Source organism: Carassius auratus, chromosome 18 (genome assembly GCF_003368295.1).
Source record: "Carassius auratus strain Wakin chromosome 18, ASM336829v1, whole genome shotgun sequence".
NCBI classification, from domain to species: Eukaryota; Metazoa; Chordata; class Actinopteri; order Cypriniformes; family Cyprinidae; genus Carassius; species Carassius auratus.
In genome coordinates, this window is record NC_039260.1 from 4,547,968 (window position 1) to 4,575,935 (window position 27,968).

General features: G+C 36.2%; 1 protein-coding gene across 1 annotated transcript; it reads left to right on the top strand.

The window, feature by feature from the left end:
- Window positions 1-60: 60 nt before the first annotated feature.
- Window positions 61-27,791, top strand: sema3ab (sema domain, immunoglobulin domain (Ig), short basic domain, secreted, (semaphorin) 3Ab). Its single transcript, XM_026287182.1, has 17 exons — window positions 61-175; window positions 8,631-8,791; window positions 10,809-10,871; window positions 14,180-14,299; window positions 14,518-14,611; window positions 15,892-16,011; window positions 17,087-17,229; window positions 18,812-18,926; window positions 19,035-19,104; window positions 19,243-19,387; window positions 19,491-19,710; window positions 19,805-19,896; window positions 20,112-20,153; window positions 21,405-21,562; window positions 23,344-23,411; window positions 24,774-24,919; window positions 25,077-27,791. The coding sequence occupies exons 1-17, from the start codon at window positions 61-63 to the stop codon at window positions 25,545-25,547; spliced, it is 2,343 nt and encodes a 780-aa protein (XP_026142967.1). The 3' UTR covers window positions 25,548-27,791.
- Window positions 27,792-27,968: the final 177 nt, after the last annotated feature.

Consider the following 27,968-nt stretch of genomic DNA (forward strand, 5'->3'; position numbering starts at 1 on the left):
ATTGCTGAACGAAACAGTGTTTACCAGAGGCCAGTGGACTGCACACAGGCAGGGGTGAAAATGGACTACCTGTGGGGGATTGTACTGCTGCTGTGGACGCTCAGTGTGCCGGAGAGAGGAACCGACGCTCAGGGGAGCAAGAACAACGTACCCCGGCTCAAACTCTCCTATAAAGGTCAGTCACCTTCTGATTTTGGGAAAGGGAGAAATCAGAAAATGATTGAGGAATCTTAGGAGAGTAAATGTTAAAGTTTCTTGATGCTTTCTTGTCTGGAGTTGGCATACAGGTCTGGTTGCTTCATTAATATGATTCACATGGTTTAATTATGTATGGTTGGTGATTTTGAAAGATGTTTCTTAAAGTGAAGCTAGACAATATATTCTGTCATGGATATTTGCGTTCCTTATTCACAATTAAAATATTAGAGAGGTGATATTGAAAATGAAATTGTGCTTGCTGAGAGGTGAAATTATAGATCAACAATTAGAATGTTCTATTTGTTTTTTTTTTACCAGTAGTGCAACCACACTGAAAAAAAGTTGGTGTAGGATTTAACAGTTTTCACTGAGAAATTGCAAGTAAATTACACAAATAATTACAAAGCAACACACTGAATTAAATGTGAAATTTTGAAGTAGAAATACTAGTTTCTTGTAAAACTTATTCCAGTAATCTTTTTTTTCTGTTAAGTGTTAATCTTAGATTTTCTCAACAATGCCTTCTCTCTCTCTCTCTCTCTCTCTCTCTCTCTCTCTCTCTCTCTCTCCTTTCTTAATTTTTAACATTCAACCTTAAAAAAAAGTAGATCTGCACATTTCTACCCTATCTGACCTGAAATATTACTTTTGTTTGGATAACCTGTTTTGGTTGATTCAGTCAAATTAAAAACAACATCTGACATAAAAAAATAAAAATAAAAAAATAGCTGTTACCACTGAAGCATTTTGTACAGTTTAGAGGTTTACAGTATTCTGTTTGAAGGAAGCATTTAGGTAAGATACACAATTATTCTACAAGTATCACACAATACTGGGTAATTATGCACAGATTAAATCAGGCATGTGATGTTAAGTTTGTGCGTTCACAGAGCCTGTGGGCTGAATGCGTTTGTCTGGATGCACAGGTGGGAATGTTTAAACCGCTGGCATTCATTGTTTCCCTGAAACACCTACACGTATACAGTTCAAACGCCAAACATACAGACTAAACTCTGTTTTTATTTTGCATCCTGTACATTTTGAGTCTAACTTAATAATATCAGTCAATCATAAATTATCTATCACGGTGGTTTTGCAAAAAGTCTTTTATTTTTTCTATTTTTGAATATGAGAACATGTCATTCAGACTGTTTATGTTGGCATCTGCTAATTTGATTAGCATCTGCCAAGATACACCAAAGTTGCACCATAAATATGAAATGTGGAAAAGCCTGTTTATTTCGCTGTAATAACTATGCAGGATGTTAGATTTTATTATTGCTATACAAGCATTGTTAGCCCCTATCAGAACCGACATTGTTTGCCCCCTATCAGAACAGACTTGTCCACTTTTGGGTCATGACCCACTGCTTGAAAACCAATGATCTATTATATTCTTCTCTGCATGTGCTTTCCTCCACTTTTGTTGCTCAGCTAGAGTAAATTGTTTATAAGATTCCCAGTGTTTTGAGGGAGTGTGTTATGATAATTGCAGATAGTATAATGCAAGGTGGCTGTTTTTAATGGTGGGGTTTTGTTAAAACATTACAACTCTTCACATCCGACTGGTGTTCGTGATGAAGTGAGTGAATTCACAGAACGAGTGTTTAAAGGCAAGAGCTAGTTCCTCCCTCCCTCTGTAATTAGAAAGAGACACAGAGAGAGGCTTAACAGTCTGGGCAGATGGCTGTATAAAAGTGAGCCATTTCTCTCTCTGCCAGCTTTCTAATTGCACTGACAGCTCCTCATTAGCTGGCTGGTGGAAGCTGAGCTCTATATGAACCGCGGTGTGTGACTGTCAGGCGACAGACGTGCTCGATCCAGCACGCACGCATGCACAAACACACAGGGGGGCTCTTTAAGTACCCAGAGCTCTCATCTGCCCCAACACACACACCTCTGGAGCTGTTTACCGTATCAAACACTGACACCTACAGGCATACACACACTGTTTGTGTGGAAAACAATGAAGAAAGAGACAAAGAGAGATGGAGAGGGAATATGTGTTTGTGCATCTATAGAGAGAGAGAGAGAGTGTGTGTGTTTGAAATGTACCCTAGGCTGATCTAAGCAAACACGGCTTGGTAAAACGCCAAGACTGATTCTGATATCCACCAGCACCAGAGCAAACTCACACACCTGTGCACATTTGTCAGCACTGTCTGGCTGATTCATCCTTTGCTGAATTCTCATCAATTCAAATGCATGTGGCTGTGTGTAATTTATTTATTTATTAAAGTAGTTTTTTTTTTTTTTTTTTTGTCTTCCTTTAGTCTGGAACAGGAGCAACGAACGTCAAACCATTTGCTTAGCCATTTCTTGTGAGAATCCCAGAATTGTTTGCTTGTAGTCATTGTAGGTTGGCTTAAAGAAAGAAAGTGTAAAAAAAAAAAAAAAAAAAACTTTTAAAGTTATATTTCAGAAATATAAATATAACTTCAAATGTAATATATATACGTAATATATAAAAGCATTAATAGATATAAAAACCAGTTTGACTAAAATTGTGTTTTTGTGTGGTAATATTTATTGCAGATGCCCAAAAGGACACTCTAAAAAGTAAATGCCTTATTGCTAACTTGAATTTATTTATTCGCTTATTCATTTGTTCATTTATGCACTTATTTTGCTTGCTTTATTCCCTGATATGAAACTTAAACATGCTCACCAGTGGTGAAATCCATTTTAAATGATGGCAAGTCATTATATATATATATATATATATATATATATATATATATATATATATATATATATATATATATATATATATATATATATATATATATATATATATATAAATGTTTTTGACCTTTATTTTAAAAAGTCTTATTTTCTTCTTTTTTTATAATATAAAATGTATTTTATTTATTTATTTATTTATTTATTTATTTATTTATTTATTTCTACCAGTTGATTTAAATGTTACCACATGAAACACATTTTTAGTTAATCCTGACAACATGACTCAGACGAGCTGAGCCATTTACAAGGTCCTCCAATGGACATAATGATTTTCATACTCTGATAATGATATTTTCTATGCTCTAACGTTCATGGAAACCTGCTCACATTATCATACATGATTTGGCTGCATTATGAACCTTTTAAATATGGAGGACCACTTTAAATATCTTCATAAGTTGTTTTATTATATTTTACTGAGTGAGAATATATTCCAAAATGTGGTCCTTACATGTACAACCAAACCTGCACACATTCACATACATGCTGTAGAATCCCTACAGCTGTACTTCAAATATTATAGAGGTGTGTGTGTGTGTGTGTGTGTGTGTGTGTGTGTGTGTGCTCTTGTTTTTGTGACATATCAAGACACAACTCTGTATAATGACATGGGTATGACACAGGTATTACAAGGAGAGGGTGACTTATGAGGACATAACCCATCTCCCAACTGTTCAAAACTCTTATAAATCATACAGAATGAGTTTTTTTGAGAAAGTAACAGTATAAAAACCATTACGCCTATGGGATGTCCCCACTTTTCACAAAAACAAATGTGTGTGTGTGTGTGGAGAGGAAGCCACCCGTGAGGAAGTCCTGACTGAGCACTGATGTTCCTCACAGGGATGGTATCAGTGTCCCCTCTGAGCTGAAAGTTCCCAGGGCAAGTTAACAATAACACCTTTACTTAAATGTCAACTGGTGTGGAAAGACATAAAGAACAGGATAATGGATGTGGCTGCATGTTGTCTCAAATAAGTGGAAAAGAAACAAGAGATTGTCTACTTTAGTACTGTATGTATGAATGTGTGTGTGGATATGTGGTCGAATAATGTTTTTGGTGTAAAGTTATCCCATTCCGAAATTAATGTTTCAAGACAGCTATAATCTCATGAAGGCATGAGAGAAATTTTATTTCACTTGAATTAAGCTTTTAATCCACAAACATGCCAAGAATCTGGTGTTGGATTGCATTTGCAGCATGTGAACTCTCCATATCCTCTTCAGAAATAAAGCCGCAGTGTTAGAGCTCACACATCTAAAACAATACCCTGCCAAATTCCTATGAAATGGAAAATATTTATGCCATAATACAGGTTTTCCCCTTGGAAAGCAAAAATACACAAGGAGAATTGGATTTGATTTCAGGTATTTGATTGCCTGAAAATCATCTTTGGACCCTGTGGAAAGAGTTCAAACAATTATATACGCTAATAATCAGAACTCCAGATTTGATTAGATGGACATGCATGCTGTGATGAATGGAAAAAGGTGAGCGTGGATAGTGCTCATGTTTCATCTGCCCACACGCACACACACACACACACACACACACATGTGCCCTGCAGAGCAGAGAGCGCAGGCAGTATGTAGGGTAGGGAAGTTTATTTTTATCAGCCTCAGATGGGACTGTTCCTCTGCCTCCACCTGCCCTCCCCTCCTCGCTTGTATTCTCAGATGTTTTTCCACAACAATAGATGGAGGGAAAGAGACAGTGAGACGGTCTCAGTGGTTTGAAGAGGCTGAGACTAGCTCTTTTCCTCTTTAAACCGGCGAGGTTCAGATAAGCAGCATGTCTAAAGCCACTTCCTCCGGTGTGACTGCGTGCTACTGCTGTAGATTACCCACAATGCCAGGCAGGGGCACCGTATGTTTTGGAATCTGACACAGAGCTTGACCCGTTTTTGTCCTGACTCAGCTAAACCACGGTACACTATTATTTCAGGTTTGAGGTTTTTCAATGTTTTTTTTTTTTTTTTTTTTTTTTTTTTAAAGAAGTCTCTTATGGAGTTGATTGTGCTCACTATAGCTGCATTTATGTGATCTAAAATACAGTAATATTGTAAAATATTCTTACAATTTTAAGTGGCTGCTTTTTCTATTTACAGTAGGAGGACAAGCTAAATGGGCTTTACCGCCGCGCATACTGCCATTTTACATTTTACATTTGATCTTAAATATTTAGGTACATCTAGATTTATATTTAGATTGAACCTGTTTGGTGTTCCTTGTCTTTGTCTTTGCAGCTCAAATCCTTCATTCTGAGAACCTGTTCCTCAGGGTGTTCTCAGGTAGTCTTTAATAGATAAATAACTCTGGGCTATATGATAATTACAGCTCAGGCACTATTGATTCACACAGCAACTGTCGCTATAGTTGAATTCTGAGTGAAACCTGCCAAGAGCAGTTACTTCTTGAGTCTTTATATCGGAGTTATGTGGCTGAGTGTAACCGATATTACTGATTTAAAAAAAAAACTGTTTTACAAGGCAGTTAGATCATAAATCTCATATTCACATTTTACACAAGATCAGGTTTTATTGCTCCAGGTTGAAAACTTAATGTTCTCAGACGGTATTTTATTACCAAACCCAATTAAATGTACTCCTCAGACCTCAGTCTGATCACACACTCAAAGACATGCACAATGCGCAGAATGATGTACTAAGTGCCTGATGATGTTATATCTGTGGTATCTGATTTATGAGTTCGAAATGCCCTGGCAACCATCTGGATCATAACAGAGACGTTAAAAAAATCTAAACATTTCCTCATGCTTTGTTTTCACCTATTTACCAGATGTAAACTTGATGACTGATATGTTTCAGTGATGACACAATTACAACAGAGCCACAATGTTGTAGAACATTTGTGCATTTGGCTGCACACAGACTATTTGTTCAAATGCAATGCTTTTCAAAATTTGACAATGATAAAGAGCACTTAATTTCCTTTCTAAAGTGAGTGTTGGTGATTGTTGATGGAGTCATTTTGCAAGAGGGTGTGTGTGTGTGTTTGACTGCTATATGTGTGAATATTTTAATAAGACCTCTTCTCAGCACCAAGTGCATTGTGCAAGCAGACCTTTGACAATCCGATGAGACGCCTGTGTCAGTTAATGTTACACACTCATGCAAAACCACCAAACACACATAGCCACACATTTACACTTTCAGAAGCAGAAGTGAGCATAAAGCACATCAGAAAAGAGAGCGCATATGACAGTAACAATGACATAATTCAGCAAATGTTTTTATGACATTAAGCTCAGAGGAAACGCCAGTCCTATACACTGTTAGCATTGCAAAATGCATTTCTTTGAACTGTACACTAGTGATATTCTATTTCAATATCACTGCACATAAACCTAATTAATATATTGATTTAAAATAAGCAAATATTGTATATTGTACATATATTTAATAAATCTGTCTGATTTTGTGTAAGGTTTTGGCTGAAATGAAAGGATTATAGCTTTCTGGACAGTTTTTATTTAAACAGACACTGTTTTGTCTTCTAAAAAGCCTGTGTTTTTGTGAGCATGGTGAGTAATGGTGATGGTGAGATGAATCTCACAGTTTTCGTATGTGTCTAAAGGCATTTCGGAGTGCTTTTTTTTTTTTTTTTTTAGTCATGGTGCCAAATGGAAACACCACAGCCACTCCAAACCCAAGCGAGAGATTCCCTCTCATTCTCTCTTCTCCTCTTCAATAACTGGCCTCTTTTAAGTCATCTCATCCTTAGTCTTAATCTTTCTTCTGTTCTGGTCTTTTATTCTCCTCTGTGGCACTCCACAGGTTTTATCTTTCCTTTCTCACACTTTCCTCTTTCACTCTTTCCTCTTGCCTGGTCTTCGTCCTTTTCCCTTCAGGCCCTTTGAAAGCCCATTTTCTGACATAAATATACATTATAAGTGTGTGAGTGTGTAGTTATGAAGATTTACATAATGGAAAATTGCTTTAAGTATTAAGTATTCCTTAATTCATTCTTTCATTCACCTGTTTACATTTGTGTCTGTTTGTATAACATGGTTTTTATTAATGAATGAATGAAATAATTTTTTGGTAGGTAAGCAACAGGCTTAAAAACAGTTTTTGGATACTAAAAGTAATGTGGATTATTCTATCCCACACTGTGTGTTTGTGTGTGTGTGTGTGTGTTTCATCTGCTGCCCTTTTTGCCTTAACCCAATACAACTCAAAACCCAACACAGTCGCTGTGATTTTGGCAAGTAAGACATGTTCCTGGATCAGCATCTTTTGTTGATCCTGGATCAACATAACTGTCCAAAAATGTAGACTAAAATCAGGAATGATAGCTGATTAACAAGGGTGTAGAAGCACCTAACCCTGATTGTGAGCCTAAAACAGATAAAGATAACTGAAAACAGATAACTGAAAAGTTATCCCCCAATTCTGATTGGTTAATAGGAATGTTGTTCCTGGATCAACAGGTATATTGATCCAGGAACATGTTATACTTGGTGTAATCACGTTCACCAACCTAACACACACAGACACACACACACACACACACACACACACACACACACACACACACACACACACACACACAACTAAGTTACAACAATTGTCCAAACACTTCCATAATTTCTCAGCTGCTATTAAAGTCCCTCTGGAGAGCAATTTAAGTGTGACGGCAGGGAAAATTTTACTTCCCTTTAGAACAAATGCTGTAATTACAGCTTGCTGGTCCTGTCACACATTTTCTTTGTTTCTTTAACTTGGTTTCACACCACACACCAACTAACAGAACAAACTTATATATGATGGACAGAGACTCACGGTTAGGTCCGTTTGTTTACTGCTACATGCTGACTCATTTTTTACCCATCCTCATACATGTTCCAGACCTGTATGACTTACTTTCTTGCATAGAATATCAGTTAAGAGATGTAAACTCTCAGAAAAAAAGATACCAGAGCTGTGACTGGGGCTGTACTCTTTCAACAGTCACTAGTTTGAGCCATCCGGGTACCAAGCTACTAATATACACTCTTTAGAAGTAAATAAGGTACAGAGATGTACCTTTTGAAGGGTACTGCCCAAGTGGCAGCTTTTGTACCTTTTTATTCCGAAATGTATATTAAAGATGTAAGACATCCTGTTCAAAGTATTTTTTTAAATAAAGTGCATGCATGACAAGTCCTCCATAAAGGTCTTGATAGCCGAAAAATAAATGTTCCATACAACTCATACACTTTATTCTCAGTCGTCTGAAGTAACATGATTGGTTTGTTTGAGGAACAAACCAAAACTGACAGTCATTATTCACTGAAAATCCACTGTAGTCCTCAGATATCATCACTGCATTCAAATTCCAGTCTGTTCCTTTTTGCTAAGCAGAGAATAAACTACATGAGGAACAAAAGCAAAATCCACAAGCAAATATCTTTCGTCAGCTTTCCCAGCTGTCTTTTAGCCAAACCACAGTCACACGTCGGACACACACTAAAGCAGAGCTGCCGTCAGAGCCAAGGTCCATCTATCTGTCTCCCTCTCAACTATGCAACTCAAAAAATGAAGATGAGGTCGGAAAGCATCATGTTTTACGTATTGTGAAGCATATTTGAAAGCTCAGCATATGGTTGTTAATGTTTCTGTCAGCTTTTGAAGGTTGCAGGAGACCCAATAAATCCAATATACTATATTCACTTTTTCCCACAGAAATGTTGGATTCCAACAACCTTCTCACTTTCAATGGATTGGCCAACAGCACTGCCTATCACACCTTTTTATTGGACGAGGAGAGAGGCCGGCTCTTTGTGGGCGCCAAAGACCATGTGCTGTCCTTCAGCTTGGTGGACATCAATCTGGACATGCAACTGGTAAGAAGAGGGTTTTAGAATAGCTATTAAAACAATCAGGATGACATTTACCATTTTGGATGGCCAACAATGCACACTGCATGACTTGTTCAGGTGGACAAAATTTGGGCTGGTTTGGGGTCAATTGGAAATTTTTTCAAACATATTAATTGTATAGGCTAATTGGTTAGCAAACAATCCCAAAAAGTTATTGTTCTGCATCCAGTCAGTCATCACAACATTACTAAACACACACGTACACTGGAAAGATGACTGCTGCTGATGTTGACGTCGCAGCCACACTTTTAGCCAATCACTAAGGATCAGCAGACAGACGTGATGATTGTTTTAAGCGTGATAAAGCATTGGATTTTGAATGTATAACTTTATAAGTGATCATAATGCCTAAATATAAGTTACATGGAAAAGAGTGGGAGAGAGTTTTAACTGTCAAAACGTGAATTACACCTGTTGAGGGAGAGATGACACTCCGAAATCAGAGCACAGTTCAATTATTTAACCAAAATATGTTGGCAATATTTACCCCAATACTGAGGTGTTCGCTCTCAGATCAATGAGTCGTACAATCAATCTGTTTAAATAAGAAATAGAAAACCTGTCATAATCGACAGAAGCTGATAAGATTGAATCCAATATTTGCTCGATTACATGCTTTATATGCACAGAAGTTATAAATAAATAGCTGTACTTGCTACTTATACATGGTCTCTCTCTCTCTTTCTCTCTCTCCTTTTCTCTTGTTCTCTCTCTCTCTCTCAGTCTTATACACACAAACATGAACACATCAGCACACAGGGGGATCTGTTTCCAGTGAAAAGAATATGAATATTTCAGGGCAAAGCTGTCATTCTGATCACATAGAGTCTGGCTGAGAGCTGCTATCCATTCACCTGGATAAATAATGAACAAAATAAACGTAGCAAAGTACAGACAAACGGCGCCAGGCAAAACCACAGCCCACTTTAGTCTATATACAACTTTATAAACTTAACCTTCACAGAAGAAAGGTAATATGGGGAAAGTTTCAGCACAGGCATTTTGTGAGGAAGTCAGTGGTTATACAAATTTTGATGATTATGCATATTTATGAATGAATGATTATGAAATTTTGTTTTACGAAGTAGTATTAGTATTAAGTATTAGAAATTAGGATAAACAAATGTTCTGACCATTTTGGGTCAGCAAGTTATTTATTTATTTTTGAAATTCATAATTTTATTTAGCAAGGATGCTTACATGGGTCCAATGTGACAGTAAGATACTTATAATATAGATACTTATATATTTTTAATGGATTTTCTTTTTCGCTCAGGATCCTTTGATGAAGACAAATTAAAAAAAAAAAATTAAAAAAAAAAAAAAAAAAAAAAAAAAAAAAAAAAATATATATATATATATATATATATATATATATATATATATATATTGTCTTCATCAAAGAATCCTGAGCGAAAAAGAAAATCCATTAACAGTAAATAAAAATAAAATAAAATAAGCACCCCAACTTTTTAACATTGTTAAATAATAATAAATATTTGTTATTATTTAACTTGAAGGTCTGTCTTGTGTGATTAAGTAAATTTTCCCTTTTTTTATTACTAAACATGTTGTATTAAATTATAAATTTAATCATATAATATATGATACAATAATATTACAGGTCAAATACATTTTGTAGATTGATACATTTAATCCAAAATGGTTATCAGTGTGTTATCTTAATGTGATGTGTGTGTATTTCATGCTAGGAGATTCAAATTGTAATATTGTCCTTATAAACCTGTTGCTTTGGTATATTTTATGGTGAATTACTGCTGTTTTGTGGTTTTAACCAATATTAAGTTTAAAAATATGTAATGTTTTTTTGTTGTTGTTGTTGTTGTTGTTTTACTTGCTCAAAATAAGTAGGTTGCTGCATTGGGTTTTCTTAAGGTTAACAGACAACAAGAAGCTTCCACAAAAAGATTTCCCAGTATTCTTTCCCCTTTAACTTTCTCTCTCTCTCTCTAACCGGTAGATATCCTGGCCTCCTTCACCTTCTCGACGAGATGAATGCAAGTGGGCTGGGAAGGACGTCCAGGTAAGTGCTTCTCTTTCACTTTGTATTTTTTTCTATCCTCTCTCTTCTGTCCTCTTCACGACCCTGAGATCCATCAGATAGACCTCACTGATGCAGTGAACTGCTTGTTTGTCTGCACTGTTCCACTTCTCTCTTCATCTTTCATATGACTCACTTTGTAGTACATGTATGCATGATATAACTTATAATTAGATCAGCAAGATGAAACTACATAAATTATTACACAAAAATCTGTAGCTGCGAAGAGAGCGATTTTCAAACCTAATATTTTACAGAATTTTCAACTTTGATAATAATAAGAAATGTTAATTGAGCTGCTCAATAAAATTTATTCATAAAGGATCATGGAACTTTGAAGACTGGCGTAATGATTCAGAAAATTCAGCTTTGCATCATAAGAATAGAATAAATGTTAAATTTCTTTAAAATAGAAAACAGTTATTTTAAATTGTAATAATATTTCACAATATTTTACTTTATTTTTAATCCAATAAATGCAACCTTGGTGAGTATATGAGACTTTGTTTAAAAACAGTAAAAAAAATCGGACCCTAAGCTTTTGAGCAGAATTGTGTTTACATAATACATCAGCTTTTAAAAGAACTTTTTTTCCATTATATATGTATATTGTTGAAAGTAAATGTAATATTTGAGATGGATCCAAAATCAAGACAGGATTGGTTTGCTTTTGACAAGAACCACTCGTTCTGAGAAGGTAAAGCTGGGCTTGTCTGTCATCTGTCTTTTGCTTTCACAAACAAAGTTGAAGGTTTCTCTCAGAAAATCAGTTCAGCAGATGTCAGTGGAAGAATGAATAAAAACCAAATCACTGAATCGTGGGACAACGGTGTGTAAACACTTTCCAGGCCGGGCTGCCATTTGCTCTCATAAATTCCATCGCCGGTCCTGCCCGAGGCACTGCCTTGAACATATAGAGCCATAGAAAGCGGCCCTATGCGCTGTTAGCATCATAAAGAAACTATAAGGTTGGTTGGGTTTCAATGGTGCTTATTTGAATTGCAATAACATGCATTTTGATGTAAACATGGTTTAGATGAATGGCAGGGTGCTCACTGAAAGATGGCTTTTATGTGAAGAGAGGGGTGCTGCTGAAAAGAGACAGATTGACTGAGGCTCGTTCAGCTCAAAGAGAGGCTCAAGCTTGTTTGAAGTTAATGGGAGTATGTCAATTTAGGGCCCTTTTGAAGGTCAATGAAGGTAGAAAACTGCTGGTCCTGTTGAAGGATCTCAGCCACAATTTGTAAGAAACAAAAAGAGAGTGAGATCAGCGCTTATGAACCAGAAATCTTCACAAAAACAACCATTTATGTTGGTGGTGGTGCTGCATGTTAGGTAAGGTTTTAATTAGTGGTTTGAATTCATCTGTGGCTTTTGCAATAAATAACTTTAACATAAAATTAGCAGTTATTTAAAAACCAAATATGTATTTAATTGCATTTTCACATTTTATTTTATTAATTTTATTTTATTTAGTGTAGTTTAATTTTAATTTCATTTACAGTTGTGATTTACAGAAGTGTTTTAAATGCATTTTACATTTAGAATTAATTAATGAGCATATTGACATTTAAAACAATTTATTGTATTTTTCGCTTTTTATTTAATTTAATTTTATTTTATTTTCAGATAAGGCTTGGTCAAAACCAATAGCATGGACAAAGCAACTTTTTAAAATCCTATTGGTTACTGTGCAATTTCACTATCAAACAAGGTGTATAGAAGTGACAATCCACTATAAAGAAGGTGAACAAGCAATACATTGAGTGGAGAGCTTAAACTTTAAATAAAACCACGCGTTTTTGTCTTGATGAAGGTGTGTGCAGAGACATGTCAGTTTAAATTAAGTCTGAGGTATCCAATTAACAAATGTTTGCTGGTTGCTGGGAGAAATCACCATACAAATGAGTTACATGTAATCATCGTGGTATATTAGGTTGGGATAGGAGGTTGGAGAAATATAGCTAAACTAAAGTATCAGTAGAATGTAAAAAAAAATGAAGAAAAAATGTAGAAAAAGCCAAATCTTTGAGTCACATATTATATGTTGTCACACTTTTCTGTAAGATGAGTCACTTCAGTCTGTTCCAGATGAGACTTGCTCAGACACGTGGCTTTAACACAACTGAGAAGCTTCTGATCATCTCACACATGCACATTTCCATAGGCAAAATCCATGCTCAAATGCTACAGTGGTGCTAACAAATAGCACACACACACACTAACCCTGAGAGTAAAGGCCACTGGGGAGATATGGACGCCTATAACAGGATTTCCCTGTTAATGCACTAAACACCCCACTGAAAAACAGCTCCAGCTGTTGTAATATTTTCCTTTTAATGAAGCGCCTTGTGGGAGCATGTTGGTCAGATGTGCCGCTGTGTGTGGAATTCCCGTTGTAGGAGTTGGATGAACACAGAAATGACATAAGCATAAAAAAAATCACGCAATATTAAAGAACATGAAACGATTGAGTCAGTCCACAGATTACAGCATGACAATCTAATGGCATCATAACACATCATTATGCAACCTAAACCTACGAGTGAACCCCTATAATACAGAAGGTGATAATATGAAGGTAATTATTAGTGAATATCTGAAGTCAGTTCTCCTCAAGTGCACACAGGTGTCCTAATCACAGGTTTAGATCACCACAATAACTGTGTTTCAGTAAGTATATATATATATTTAAAAAATCTGAAAGTAAACAAATACTTCATACATCTTCACTATTGTACTGTTTTTTTATTATTTTTATCATAAATGCAATGAAACAGTAATATTTAAAAATATTATTACAATTTAACACACACACACACACACACACACACACACACACATATATATATATATATATATATATACAATGCAATGCATTGCAATGCAAACGGAATTTTCAGCATCATTACTCCAGTATTCAGTGTCACATGATCCATCAGAAATGTTAATATGCTAATTTTCTGGAGACATTCATACATTTAAGAGTGTCCTAAGTGTCCACTGCATGTGTGTGTGTGTGTGTGTGTGTGTGTGTGTGTGTGTGTTTGATAAGTGATAAGCTGTGTCTCTCGCCATTTGTTGACACAGATGGCATGTGTTTATTTATCTAAGAACCTAGTGATCACTGTGAATCAAGAAATACAGATACACCACAGATTTAGTTTGCTTTTCTCTCTGTCATGTCCAAGGTGTTGTTTTGGAAGTTTCTGTTGGTAAAATATTGGCTACATCAATATAAATGCCATTTTTATGACCATTAATTGATGTTTTGTTCTCTCTGTCTGCAGAAAGAGTGCTCAAACTTCATAAAGGTTCTGCAGTCGTTTAATCAGACGCACTTGTATGTGTGTGGAACAGGAGCCTTCCATCCCGTCTGCGCTTATGTGGAAGTGGGCAAACGCCCCGAGGTAAATCCATCCAACATCAGTTATTTTTTCACAGTTTATTGGTGATTCTGATTTATCAATGTATGTCACTTTTGATTATTTAGAAGCTTTGTTCACTTAGACAAGTCCAAAAAATAATGCTAAAATTGTTCGAATCACAGAGTAGCCAGGAAATGTGATAAATGTTTCATTGTGAATTGTCATCTGCACAGATTAATTTGGTGCTCTTTTCTATCCAGGACAACATCTTACGGCTAGGGTCATCAAGCTTTGAGAATGGCCGTGGAAAGAGTCCATATGACCCCAAACTGCTGACCGCTTCCATGCTGATCGGTGAGTGATGCTGAATATGAACGACTGATTTTCTGGTTAATATTTAAATTAATTGTAATCCTAGAAGTCAAAAAAGTAATTTTAAAGGTCTTTAAGAAGTTTGTGCAGGCAGATTCATTTTATATAGACTAAAAAAAAAAAAAAATTATTAGCTTGACCGCACATCTTTACATGGGTGGTGTAAAGTCACATGACTAGATTCATTACCCGCTCTGAAAATTTGATTAGCTTTGTTTGGATTAGATTGTAATTGTGTAGGTACTAATACATAAACAACAAGCAAGTTATAGGTTACTGGTCCTATAATACAAATAAAATGCACACAGAAGACAAATCTATCGAAGGTAAATTTTATAAAGTGTGTAAAAAAGTAAACTAATTCTGAAAATATAATTATTTATTTTAATATATTTATTTATTTAGGATTTATTTATTATAATTACATGTAACGTTAATTTAATTTAATTTAATTTAATTTAATTTAATTTAATTTAATTTAATTTAATTTAATTTAATTTAATTTAATTTAATTTAATTTATGTGTAGAATATTCAAGGGGGTCCAAATATAAGGCCACTTTGGACTTCAAAGGAATCATAATCTAATTTAAACTATAGTATCTAATATAAATAAATGGACATTTTATATATCAAATACTATATCATTGATGTTACATTTTCATTCAACTTTTGACTCAAATATACTGATAATATAATTAAAGTGCATATGTTTGTTTTCTCAATAGTAGTTGTTATGCTTCACTGAGCTATTTTGATTGTCACTCTGAGAAATTAATTAAACTATAAAAAGAACATAAAGCAGCTTTGGTTAGAGAAACATAACAGGCTGCAGGTCTGTGTTTGTGTATTTGGTGTGTGGCAGTGCATAATCCGGAGTGTGTTTTGCTCTGGTTCATGTGTTCTGAATGGAAACTCAACACCCTTGAATAATGCTCTTTTCGAGGATGACCAGTGCAGACTGTTCCTCTGGTTTTGTGCTTTACCTGCAGAGCATTCTACTGTTAAATCTCTCATCTCAGATTAAAGGTCACTCATGACACACACACAGTCCCGTTCTCTCACGCCGTCCTTAAGCGTGAAATTGCCTGCGAGTGTTGACGGTCACACCTCTTTGAGTCTTCACCTGAGCCGTTAATAAAGTTTACAAAACCCAGACTGAACTAGCTCCACCTGTCTCCTGACATTTTATTCCTGCCATCCATATTGAACTCACATCAACCATCCTAAATATGAGTTATAAACAGTGTTTTTGATCATCAGATGGGGAACTTTATGCTGGGACATCAGCTGACTTCATGGGCCGGGACTTTGCCATTTTCAGAACGTTAGGCAAGCACCATCCAATCAGAACAGAGCAGCATGACTCCAGATGGCTCAATGGTGAGACACAAAAACATATTTACACACAGCTTTGTATATATTTTAAATGAATGCAAACAAAGACACAGATACTGTTCCTTTTCCTTAACATTTACATCAACACAACAATTATATATATTAAAAAAATACATTTAAAACAGCAATTTCTGCAACATCAATTACATATTCCCGTGAAGCAAAGCTGATATAATATACTTCTGAATTCATTCTCATATGCTGATGAATGTTGAACACTTGTGCTGCTTAATATTTTAAGATGATATATGTTTTTCAGGATTCTTTGAATAGTAAGTTTAAAAGAATATTTGTTGGAATATAAATATTGTAACATTATAAATTTGGGAATTTATTTCTCACAACATGATGTTACTTATTATTTCAAACTTTACTTCTTATTCTCAGATTTAATAATTACATTTAAATGACTGTTTATTCTGTGGAAACAGACAGTTATATATGTGTGAGAGAGAAACAGAGAACTCCTTAACCAGAAAAACTGGATTTTAAATCTTGATCAGACCCTTAAAAGTGATCAAATATCATGACCTCACATTTTGTGTGCTAGCATGTGTGTGGCATCATTTCTTCATGCTTCTTTTTGTTAACCAAAGTAACAATTAAAGATTAAAGGAATGCCTTTGGCTCCAGTGAACAAGTTTTGCGTCATAGGAGTGTGCATGCACGTGTGTGTGTATGTGTTTGTGTAGATGTGGTGAGGTGACTGTGTAGGTCAATGTTAGCTGGTGCCACAGTAATGTCATGTGAGATGTTTGTGATGTGGCTCTTGGACCTCTGTGAACACACCAATAACTCTGAATAACCATAAAAAACAGGCTGTGAAGAGCTGGGGCCCACAACACCGTAAATAGAGCACTTGCACATCTCACTAAGACACACACACACACACACATGTAAATCTGAGAGTCAGACCCATTCAGCTATATGAACGATGAAGCTTAAAATGAAATCTAAAACTGTCAGTACTCTTGCTGTTGAAGTTATTGGTCCACACTATTGTTGTTGTATTATGCATTTTTATTATTTTGTGTTAATGTTGTGTTTGTTGTCCTTCCAGATCCTAGATTTATCAGTGTGCATCTCATCCCAGAAAGTGACAACCCTGAGGACGACAAGATCTATTTGTTCTTCAGAGAGAACGCCATCGATGGAGAGCAAACCAGCAAAGCCACGCACGCCAGAATCGGACAGCTGTGCAAGGTACAGATACTCTTCACACATCCAAACACAAAAGGACCACAAACAGACTGTTGCACAGACAACTGGAGTTATCAGTTACGTTTCAACTTTGCCCTAGATCCAACCTAGAATCATTGAAAAAATATGCTTCTGCATATACTTTTTTGTAAAACTCAAACCTCAACATTTTTACCATTTGTAAAGTGACACATTTTGAAGTTTGCATCATATAACCAGCTCCATGTGTATGGCTTTTTGATGTAGTAAACTTGCTCGGTAGCACACCTGGTACAGCAATGCAGTTGCACTGTAAAGAGCTTAAGTATGGATCTTGTGAAACATGTATCATGCCAATAGAGATAAAAGACTTGAAAAGTGAGCTCAAATGAAATGGTTGATTCAGCAAAAGCGATTACATCTCATGTTTGATTTTTTTAATACTTTCGATAAGACCAAATATGAATCACACTGGACATTTCACTTTGAAAGTGTCATAAAACCTGCAAGAATCTATGTAATATCTTTTTGCAAAAATTCCACCACAAGCATATTTTGCCAGTATTTTTCCAATCGGACGATGCCATATTGAATTCTCTGACTTTGTTGATATCTCTGCAAATTTGAACAGAGTTTAGGATTGTTTTTCTCTGAAAAAGGACTGTTTCCATTTAATATTGTAGATTGAAGAGACAATTGAGATATTAACTAGATCTCATTTGTGGTTTCTCTTTACTACGATAATGCATGCAAACACCTTTGCTCCATTCCTCTCCTCCTCATGGTGGCGACACAGGTAGGTGGATGGCTCAGCCAGTGTTTTTGCATTTGGCTTCACCTCTGTCTTGTGGCCTTGCTCTCACCCCCCACACCGTGAAACCTAAGAGATGGCTAAAATGTCATAGGAGTCATCAGCCAAGAGAACAAAGACTGCTCTGTGGAGAAAATGTGAGACTTTGGCAGACTCGTTCAGCTCAAGTGCAAGTCTACAGCTTGAAGTGGTAGAAAGGTGTTCTCAATTACAGCTTGGTCGGTATTCCGGAATGACTGGAATCCTCTCCTTACAAACACAGACAATTGGCTTATTATACAGAGTGCATTTTCCAGCCCTGCTAATTAGAGCTGATCAATCCACAGTAAAGAAGATTGTTTATATTGCTCATGTGTTTCACATGCCGACTCCCAAGATTGTAGACATATGCGTATATATATATACACATAAACACACCTCTTTAAAATCAATGAATTGTTAATGTTTTGGGACTTGTTGTTGTAGTGCATTAATTCAGGGGTCATGAATCGACAAATCTACCTTTCCTTGATCTTTTGACATATTAGAGGAAATTGTACTATAAAAACATTGTAAGTTTCAGATCTCAAAACTTCCTTGTTGGTTTAAAACAGCTTTTAAACTTGAAACCAAAGCTGCCAAAATGACTAATTTTGCCTTATTATGGAACACTCTCTGTTCATTTCTGAATGGCACACAGTCCTTCTTCAGAAAATAAAAAAAGGGCTGTTAAGGATATTATTTTACACATCGGCATGTCTGAAGTAAACATGATAAGTAGAATGATACAAGTACGTTTTAATTTGTCCCTGACAGAATGATTTTGGAGGCCACAGGAGTTTGGTGAACAAATGGACCACCTTCCTGAAAGCCCGCTTAATCTGCTCCGTTCCTGGTCTGAACGGCATAGACACACACTTTGATGAGCTACGTAAGTGACCCGTGCTGTGACAATGCCTTTGTATTTTGCTCTACAGTACATCTCTATTTTGGCATATTTGGTTTGCAACTCACTGAATTTGGTTTTGATCGTTTTCAGAGGATGTTTTTCTCATGAGCTCCAAGGATCCCAAAAACCCTATTATCTATGCTGTATTTACAACATCCAGGTATTAAAACATCCAATTTACACAAAATTTCCCACTAAGACTGAAAGCTTGTTCTGTGTTTTTTTTCTGTGTCTTAAGTCTCTAAAGGCAAAGTTGTCAAAAAAAAAAACTCAGATTTGCTGTTTCTTGGGTTTACAGTAACATCTTTAAAGGCTCAGCGGTGTGTATGTACAGTATGGCGGATATCAGGAGGGTGTTTCTGGGCCCTTATGCCCACCGAGATGGACCCAACTACCAATGGGTACCGTTTTTGGGTCGAGTGCCATATCCAAGACCTGGCACGGTAAGACGGCCAATCAGTGCTGATGCCTTTTTACATTTCACTTTTTGAAATAAAGGGACTTGCCTGCTTGGATTTGAACACATGTTCTTCTTGTTGTTGACAGTGCCCCAGCAAAACTTTTGATGGTTTTGAATCAACAAAGGACTTTCCCGACGATGTTATCACGTTTGCCAGAAGCCACCCGGCCATGTACAACCCAGTGTTCCCCATCAACAACCGTCCAATCATAATCAAAACCGATGTGGACTATCAGTTCACACAGATAGTGGTGGACAGGGTGGAGGCAGAGGACGGACAGTATGATGTCATGTTCATTGGCACTGGTGAGTGGAATAAAGTATTTAAATAATTTGATTTCTGTAATATTTTTAAACCATATACTATATGCAAGTTAATTATGTTATTTTTCTACCGTAGATATGGGCACAGTTCTTAAGGTGGTTTCTATCCCCAGAGGAACATGGCATGATCTTGAAGAAGTCCTGTTGGAAGAGATGACTGTGTTCAGAGTGGGTTTACTGAGTTTATTATACTGATTTATTTCTAATTGGTTTATTATTTAGATTTTTTTTTTCTCTATCTACTACAGTACATTCTACAATGTAGCATTTGTCCACTAAAACACTCCAAAGGCACAATTTTTAAGCTGTATTATTTTCCCCTATTTTGTAATAATTTGGTGATAAACAATATAAAGCATTAAAAACACTTATTTTCTTTACAGGAACCAACAGCTATTACTGCCATGGAACTCTCCACTAAGCAGGTTGGTATTATTAGAACCTTGAAAACAACTGATAACATAATGCAATAAAGATGGTGAAAGCAATTCAAATAAGTGCAAGTACTAAACATAATTCAGTTAAGCAAGGCTGAGGAATATAATTGTTATGTTAAAGTGCAGGCAAAAGAGTGAATTTAAAAGTGTGTGTGTGTGTGTGTGTGAGGGAGAGAGTGTGTATGAATCACTGCAATGCATTAACAAAAAATGTTAAGCAGCACAGCAGTTAAAATCAACGTTAAAATTAATTTTTAATAATGAATATGATTTCTGAAGGAGCATGTGACACTGTAGACTGGAGTATTGGCTGCTGATGATGATTTAGTTTGGCCATCACAACAATAGATTACATTTTAAAATATACTGAAATAGAAAACAGTTATTTTAAAATGTAATCATATTTCACAATATTACTGTTTTTCTCTATTTTTGATCAAATAGTTGCATGCTTGGTGAACATAAAATCTTTCAAAAACATGCAAAAATCTTACAAACCCCAAAAATCGGAATGTTCATATAAATATAGAAATAAAAGTTCAAATACAATAATTCAGCCACTTTAAACCACTGTGATTTTTGAAGACATATGGCTTGCATTGATTCTAAATAGTATCCTAATTTTAAATGCAAACTTGTTAATAAATCATTCTTTTTGTGTTAAAATCAATCACGCACAACAAGACCCAATAAGTCTAATATGTGATCTCCGTAAGTGCACAGCTAGTGCAGCATATGAGTTTTTTTTTTTTTTTTTAAGAGTTAACTGGTCAACTGACCGTTTTGTGGGTAAATTGTTATGCTGCACTGCATTTTGTTGACAGAGGAGATATAGCAAGATTTATCATGTACCTAAAAACCCAGCACAGTTCTCACACTCAGGCTGGGTTACACACACACGTTGCTTGGCCTCAAGCTACATTACGCAGAGCAGGGGCTGCTGTCACAGTCACTCACACCACACAGCAACATGAGGTACTGCCATTAGAGGCCACACATACACACACACACTGTCACACACACACACACTCAGGACTGCAGCGTGAGCTCTCCTTTAGATGGTGTGAATAATCAAGCAGACACTGAGAGGTTATCTGAAGCGATATATATAATTAAACCACTGCATGCAAGCCCGAGAAAGTTCCCGTTGTTAACTCTGCTATCTCACCAGCACAGACCATCAAAACTTTGCTATCACTGTTTTAAGTAAGTCTCAATCTCTCTGCTCTATCTTTACAGCAACAGCTCTATCTTGGATCCACCATTGGTGTTTCTCAGATGCCGCTGCATCGCTGTGACGTGTATGGGAAGGCCTGCGCTGAGTGCTGTCTGGCACGTGATCCTTACTGCGCCTGGGACGGCTCGCAGTGTTCCCGATACTTTCCAACTGCTAAGAGGTACGCTGAGGAACGCAGAAACACTGCAAATTTGACCTAAGATGAACAAGATGCTCTATGTGTTTTTACAATGGGTTTCTGAATTATTTTGGGTTGCTACAGTATATCAAAAGTTGAGTTGCTAATATATATAAAGAACCCTTTTATTTTTTACATTTTTTATATGATTGCAGTTCATGCTTTTAGTTAACCCTCTGAGGTCTAAGGGTATTTTTGGGAACTGGAGAAGTTTTGTCATGCCCTGACATTTGTGCTTTTTTCAGTTGCTTATAAACAACTAAATGGCTAACAAACTGGTAGTTGACACAAAAATTTACGGCAAAAGGAAAAAATTTTTAGATACATATTGTTACCTAAATGGCATGTATATCAAAACCGTTATATTTTTATATTTTCAGTTTACTTTTTAATTTTACTAGTTTTGTCATATACCTTTGTCATTTTTATGTTTCTACTGTGCTTTAATTAATTTTTTATTTCAGTTTTAGTCATTTTAATTCTCCAACTTATCTTAGTCAGTTGCCAATTGTTACATGCTGTTTAAATCTATAATATATATATATATATATATATATATATATATATATATATATATATATATATATATATATATATGTATATATATATATATATATGTATATATGTATATATATACATATATGTATATATGTATATATATACATATATGTATATATATATATATATGTATATATATATATATATATATATATATATGTATATATATATATATATATATATATATATATATATATATACATATATATATATATGTATATATATATATATTTCGGCTTTAAATGAACAAAAGCAATTGTTTACACTTTTATTTAAAAATAACAAAACTGGTGGTTAACACAAAAATTAACACAAAAATTTAAACTGTCACCATTTGCCTAACCACGTATTATTGTAAACAGCAAAAGCATTTATTTACTAGTTTAAGTTTCAGTTAACTTAGTCAACAATTAGTTAACAATTTAGTAAACAACAACTCTGCTTGACAGTCCCTGGTAATGCTCTCTTGTTGTATTCCTTGAATGAAAGAAAGTCACAGTTTTGGAACAACGTGCTGATTGAGAAAGATATTAATTTTTAGGAGAACTATCCCTTTAATGTCAGTTTTACTATTATATTAGAACATTAGAAGTCACAAGGCTGTGATTTCTTCTTTGAGTTCTTGACCTTATTTGAGGTGTTCATCATAATCTCATTGGATTTCCCTGCTGGCCTTTCTAGCACTTAGGAGCATCACTATCGTTTTCGCTGTTTAAGCTCATCTCCTTCGGGCTGTCAAAAGCAAACATACCCCTACTTAATAATTCATCTTCAATTTCCAAAACAAGAACAGGTCAGGTCTCACATTTACAGTCCATGTCATGTTCCAGTAGCAAGTAATATGTTTGTGGACGAGGTTCTCAGAGAGGTTCTTTGTGCGCTACTGCTGCTAAAAAAGGCCTCACATATTGCCAGCATTATTGAGTTGCCTCAAAGGTACATTCAGGACAAGATGTCTCGGGACATATGTTGCATGATACTGTATGTCTTTTCATAAAGGTTAGAGATTAAAAAGCCCAGAGCTGAAACAGGTTGCATTTCAGACACACGTATGCTCATGTGGAGCTGTGTTTGATTTACTTTGACCATTATATAGTGAGAGCTTTTCTGTGAGACAGATGTGTGTAGCAGTGGAAATCTGAGTCTCAGTGTGCTCACGCTCACCTGCCCTTTCTAATCTTCTGCTATGTGTTGTACATTCACAGGAGAACAAGGCGTCAGGATATAAGGAACGGAGACCCTCTGACTCAGTGTTCGGATCTACAGCATCACGGTAATATAGGTGGATCTCAGTGCAATCACAAAACATGTTTACTACTGTATGTGCAACAACGCGCTATTACTGTGGGTTAATGATTGTTTTGATTTATTCCATAATTTTCTGCCAGGTCTTTACATGATAAATAGACTGATATTTCCTACCTTAGACTGATATTTCCTAGCAAATAGACTGATATTTCCTAGCAAGATTGTATGCAGATTGTGTGCATTACATTTATGCCAGCCATGCATTACAGCTTTTCTGTCAAACAGTCTCAGCCCTAATTCTAACCTAGCACTAAACACAGAAGAAAATGTGATTTATTAATAGAAATTGTTGTTCCAAGACCAACTTTCAGAACTTACTACTTGACATTATGTTATGTGTGATAACATGCTAGCAAGAAAGCAGTCAGGGTCTCATACTTCCCTCAACGTCTCTTCATAAAATAAAATTCAGGATGTATGGAGAAACTAACATTTTGCAGCCAAAGCAACTGTTCATAATGGTTTTTAATGAAAACTCTGCATACATGCTGTACAAGCCAGATTAGTGTTTAATTAAAGCTTCTGAAATGAAACACAGCCTAAAAAAAGCCATTCTGCTATGTTAAAGACATATTTAACTGCTGAGAAATGGTTTCACAGCTGTTGCAAAAATAACAGGTTTCAGAACATGCACTTATGCACGTCAATGTAGACATAGTGTACAGTACCCTTCAAAAGTTTATAAGATTCTATAAGAATGTTACTGAATGAAGGCTCTCGTGCTCCTGCATTTATTTGATCATAAAAACGGTAGTGTGAAACATTATTTTAAATAACTGTTTTCTATCTGAATATATTTATTCCTGTGATGCAAAGCTGAATTTTCAGCATCATAACATTCTCATTTGCTGATTAGGTGCATTTCTTATTATTATCAATGTTAAAAGAAAAAAAAAATCTTACTGACCACAAACGTTTCAACGATAGTGTACATCGTGCGATCACATTCATGGAGGCCACACACAGATTTTCCTGCGTCGGAAACACCTCATTACAGTGGCAGCGCTTACCCACAGCACTGCGCTCTGACGTTTCATAGTTCACACTTAAAAGGATGGCAGTAGAAAATGAAAGACTGAGGAGTAGATGCCGTTTAACACAAGTGATTTTCATGTTTTTGGTCGCTCTTGGCCTTGGATGCCTACGGACCTGAAACATGCTGAGAGACACACAGCTGTGTGATATAGACATGCTCGGTGCGACTTCACTAGAGTGATAACACATGGTCTGAACTATCAGTTTGTATTCTCACTGTTGGACAGTCTCTCTGTCTCTGAATCAAGATTTCTGACTTGTTTCTCTGTTGTGTCCCTGTCTATTTGAGCAGAAGAGGGAGAAGGAGAGAGGGGTTTGCTGGATAAGACAGTGTACGGGGTTGAAAACAGCAGCTCTTTTCTGGAGTGCAGTCCTAAATCCCAGCGTGCCCTTATTTACTGGCAGTTTCAGAGACATGGAGAGGACCGCAAACAAGAGGTATGTTCTGTTATGTATAGGGTGGAGGCCAAAAGACCAATTACAGAAGTTGCGTAAATAAACTTATATTTGATAAGAAAATGTAATTGGAAAACAGAATCAGGCACTGTTGTTGTCAATGGTGTTAAAAGTTCTCAAGTCTACGTTTTTTGTTCAGATAAAGTCAGATGAGCGGGTGTTGGGCACAGAACAGGGTTTGTTGATCCGAACCCTCCATCAGAAGGACTCAGGTGTGTATTACTGCCATGCTGTTGAACACGGCTTCATCCAGACCATCCTCCGCCTGACACTCAACATCATTCCCACCGAACACCTGGATGACCTCCTGCACCGAGACACGGCCGACAGCAGCGACCCGGCCAATGGCAAGATGTGGTACCGTGACTTCCTGTCCCTCATCAACCCGCCGAGCCCGAACAGCGTCGACCAGCTCTGTGAGCAGGTTTGGAAAAGAGAACGGAAACAGCGTAGGCAGAAAGCCAATCTGCTGCACACCAGCCAATCACACGCCAGCCAGCTCATCCACTCCAGCCAATCACACACCAGCAAGTGGAAGCTGCAACAAGAGAACAAGAAAGGACGCAATCGCAGGACCCACGAGATGCAGCGGGCGCCCCGCAGCGTGTGACATGGACTCAAACGGGACATCAAACAGACTTCTGCTGAGACTGGAGACAGGAAGAGCGGAATTCCACTTCCTGTAGTATGTGTGTGAGGGATTTACTTATGAACCAGAGCACATCTTCATTCACACGTATTGAGACTCAAACTCTGAGAGGACGTAACGGGACACAAGAAGCTAACAGATACTGAAATACCTGTAAATATGACATCAACACAAAAATATACTGTGAGACAGGTTTCAGTCTGTATGAAAACCTTGTTTCATTTTATGAGAGACAAAACATGGATTCTGAAAGACCACTGTTTAACCTCCATTTAGCTAAAGCACAATCCCAGTGCATTCTGGGTAATGAACTTGTCAGTGATATTATGTGTATAGAGTGTGCTGACCTTAACATATACTGTATATCTTTGTATCAGAATGGTAGGCCCTTCTGTTTATGTACTTATCCATTAATTAGGAGTTCTTCTTCTTTTCTTTCCCCCTCTTTCTGTCTTCCTCCTTGTGTTTTCTGTATTCATCTGCCTCAAAAGCAACGCCTCCATTAATGGAACTGTGCACTTGTTCCTCTGAATAAGCTCTTCCTGACAAGAAAAACTAAAAATATTTTCTGCTATTTTTTTTTTTTTTTTAGATTAATATTTAATTTTGTACTGTGCCAGAGTATATCTAAAATATTACATGATAGATTTATTTTATTATTAGTTGTCTTAATTGTAAACCACTGCATAATGAGGGTAAACAAGCCGCCTCACTAACTTTTTCTCCTCAGTTAAGTTATTTGCTGATATGATTTTTGTCTATGTTCACGTTCACATTTATGTAAAAGCATTGTTGTCAAGTATATGAAATATGATTTTGTCATGTTCATCATGCATACTTGGGGAAATACTGGCTTGAACTACATGTACAAAAACAGAATTTATGAAAAAGCAATCCACACTACAACTATATAGACTATATTACCGTTTTTCAGCTATAGAATAATTATGTTTATGGCATAACATTATTATTTGTAACTGCTAAAAACTGCTTTAAATTTTTTTCTTTTTACAAGGCTCTCCATTTTTTGTGATGTTCAAGGCCATATTTGAAGTCAACATAGAAACATAGTATGTCTGGAGCACTTTTTGCTACTATAACGTAACATTTCTTAGTGAAACAGCATTAATTATAATTTTATACATTTTAATCCCCTAATGAAAAGTGAGCACATCCACAAAATAGATGAAAAAAAAATAATAATTATATCAATCTAATCAAATAAAATAATAACGTCACAAAACTTTTAACGAATGGGTGGCGCCATTGTTACACCCCTACTTATATATTCGTAGCTCAGAGATGTCTTAGAGATTTCCACATTTTATTAATTTTTTAAAGAGATTACGAAAACAGGCCATTTCTTTTCTTTGGAATAACTTAGGGACTTAATCATGAACCATGCAATAAGACCAAAACTTGGACCGAGAGAGTAAATGGGGTGTTGGTTTAGATTTTTTGTTGACTTTAAATATGACGAATTTACAACTGTTATACAATATCCCAAGCCTGTCCCTTGGCTGAGGAAGGGACAGCTGTGTGACTGGAACTGCTGGAATCAGAGACAGAATACAGCTGCGACCGGACTCACAGACTCCTTGAAAAGTCCTACTTTCACTGAATTAGTTTTATCAAGTCATGTTTGACCCTTCTTGTTGAGGCCACACACACACACACACACTCACACCTACAGCACACATATATCTGAATGTAGCTGTGAACATATAGACTATTTATGGAAAAAATGGTCCAAAAAATATATGCCACTGTGTACAAACTGCATGTGAATTTTCAGCACCACTCATTTCTATACTCGTTTACAGTAGCTGCTCTTGTTAATGAGAGATTTGTCTGGCGTTGGATTACAGGTGGTGCTGAAAAAAAATATTCTGCTAATAATGACAGATGGTGTATCGACGTGCATAATTTCTGCCTGATGAATTCTCTCTCTTTGTAACTAAATGTATAACCAACGGGAAACCGCTGTAAATGAAAGGATTTGAGATGCAAAACTCGACAGTATGAACTCGGTTGGCTGGCTCTGTTTGAATGGACATCGGGCAGGAAAGGTCACCTGCCTTGCTTAGACCTTTCAAAGGGACTCTCTTGAACTGGAAACGAGGGACAAAGACATGAAAATGCTGCTGTAAATTATTCATTTCTGGCATGCATTCTGCTGTTCAAATAAACGTCTCTTCTAAAGAACCTGTTTCTGAGGGCTGGACCGCTGGGTGCGTTCTTGTTTCTGATTGCCTTGGCAGTGCCGTTGTGTTCTAGGTCCCCTGGACGCTGCACCTGGGCCCAGGGAAAAATTCTCCCTGTCTTGTGTTATTAGTCTGTCCTCTCATCCTGGAGTTCAGTGGGTTCTCAACCATGAAACTC

Excerpts from the sequence above, each read along its gene's own strand:
- sema3ab (XM_026287182.1), top strand. The coding sequence starts at position 61 with ATGGACTACCTGTGGGGGATTGTACTGCTGCTGTGGACGCTCAGTGTG. Across the intron at positions 8,792-10,808 it reads TCAATCTGGACATGCAACTG|ATATCCTGGCCTCCTTCACC; the intron begins GTAAGAAGAGGG and ends TCTAACCGGTAG. Across the intron at positions 21,563-23,343 it reads TACTTTCCAACTGCTAAGAG|GAGAACAAGGCGTCAGGATA; the intron begins GTACGCTGAGGA and ends GTACATTCACAG.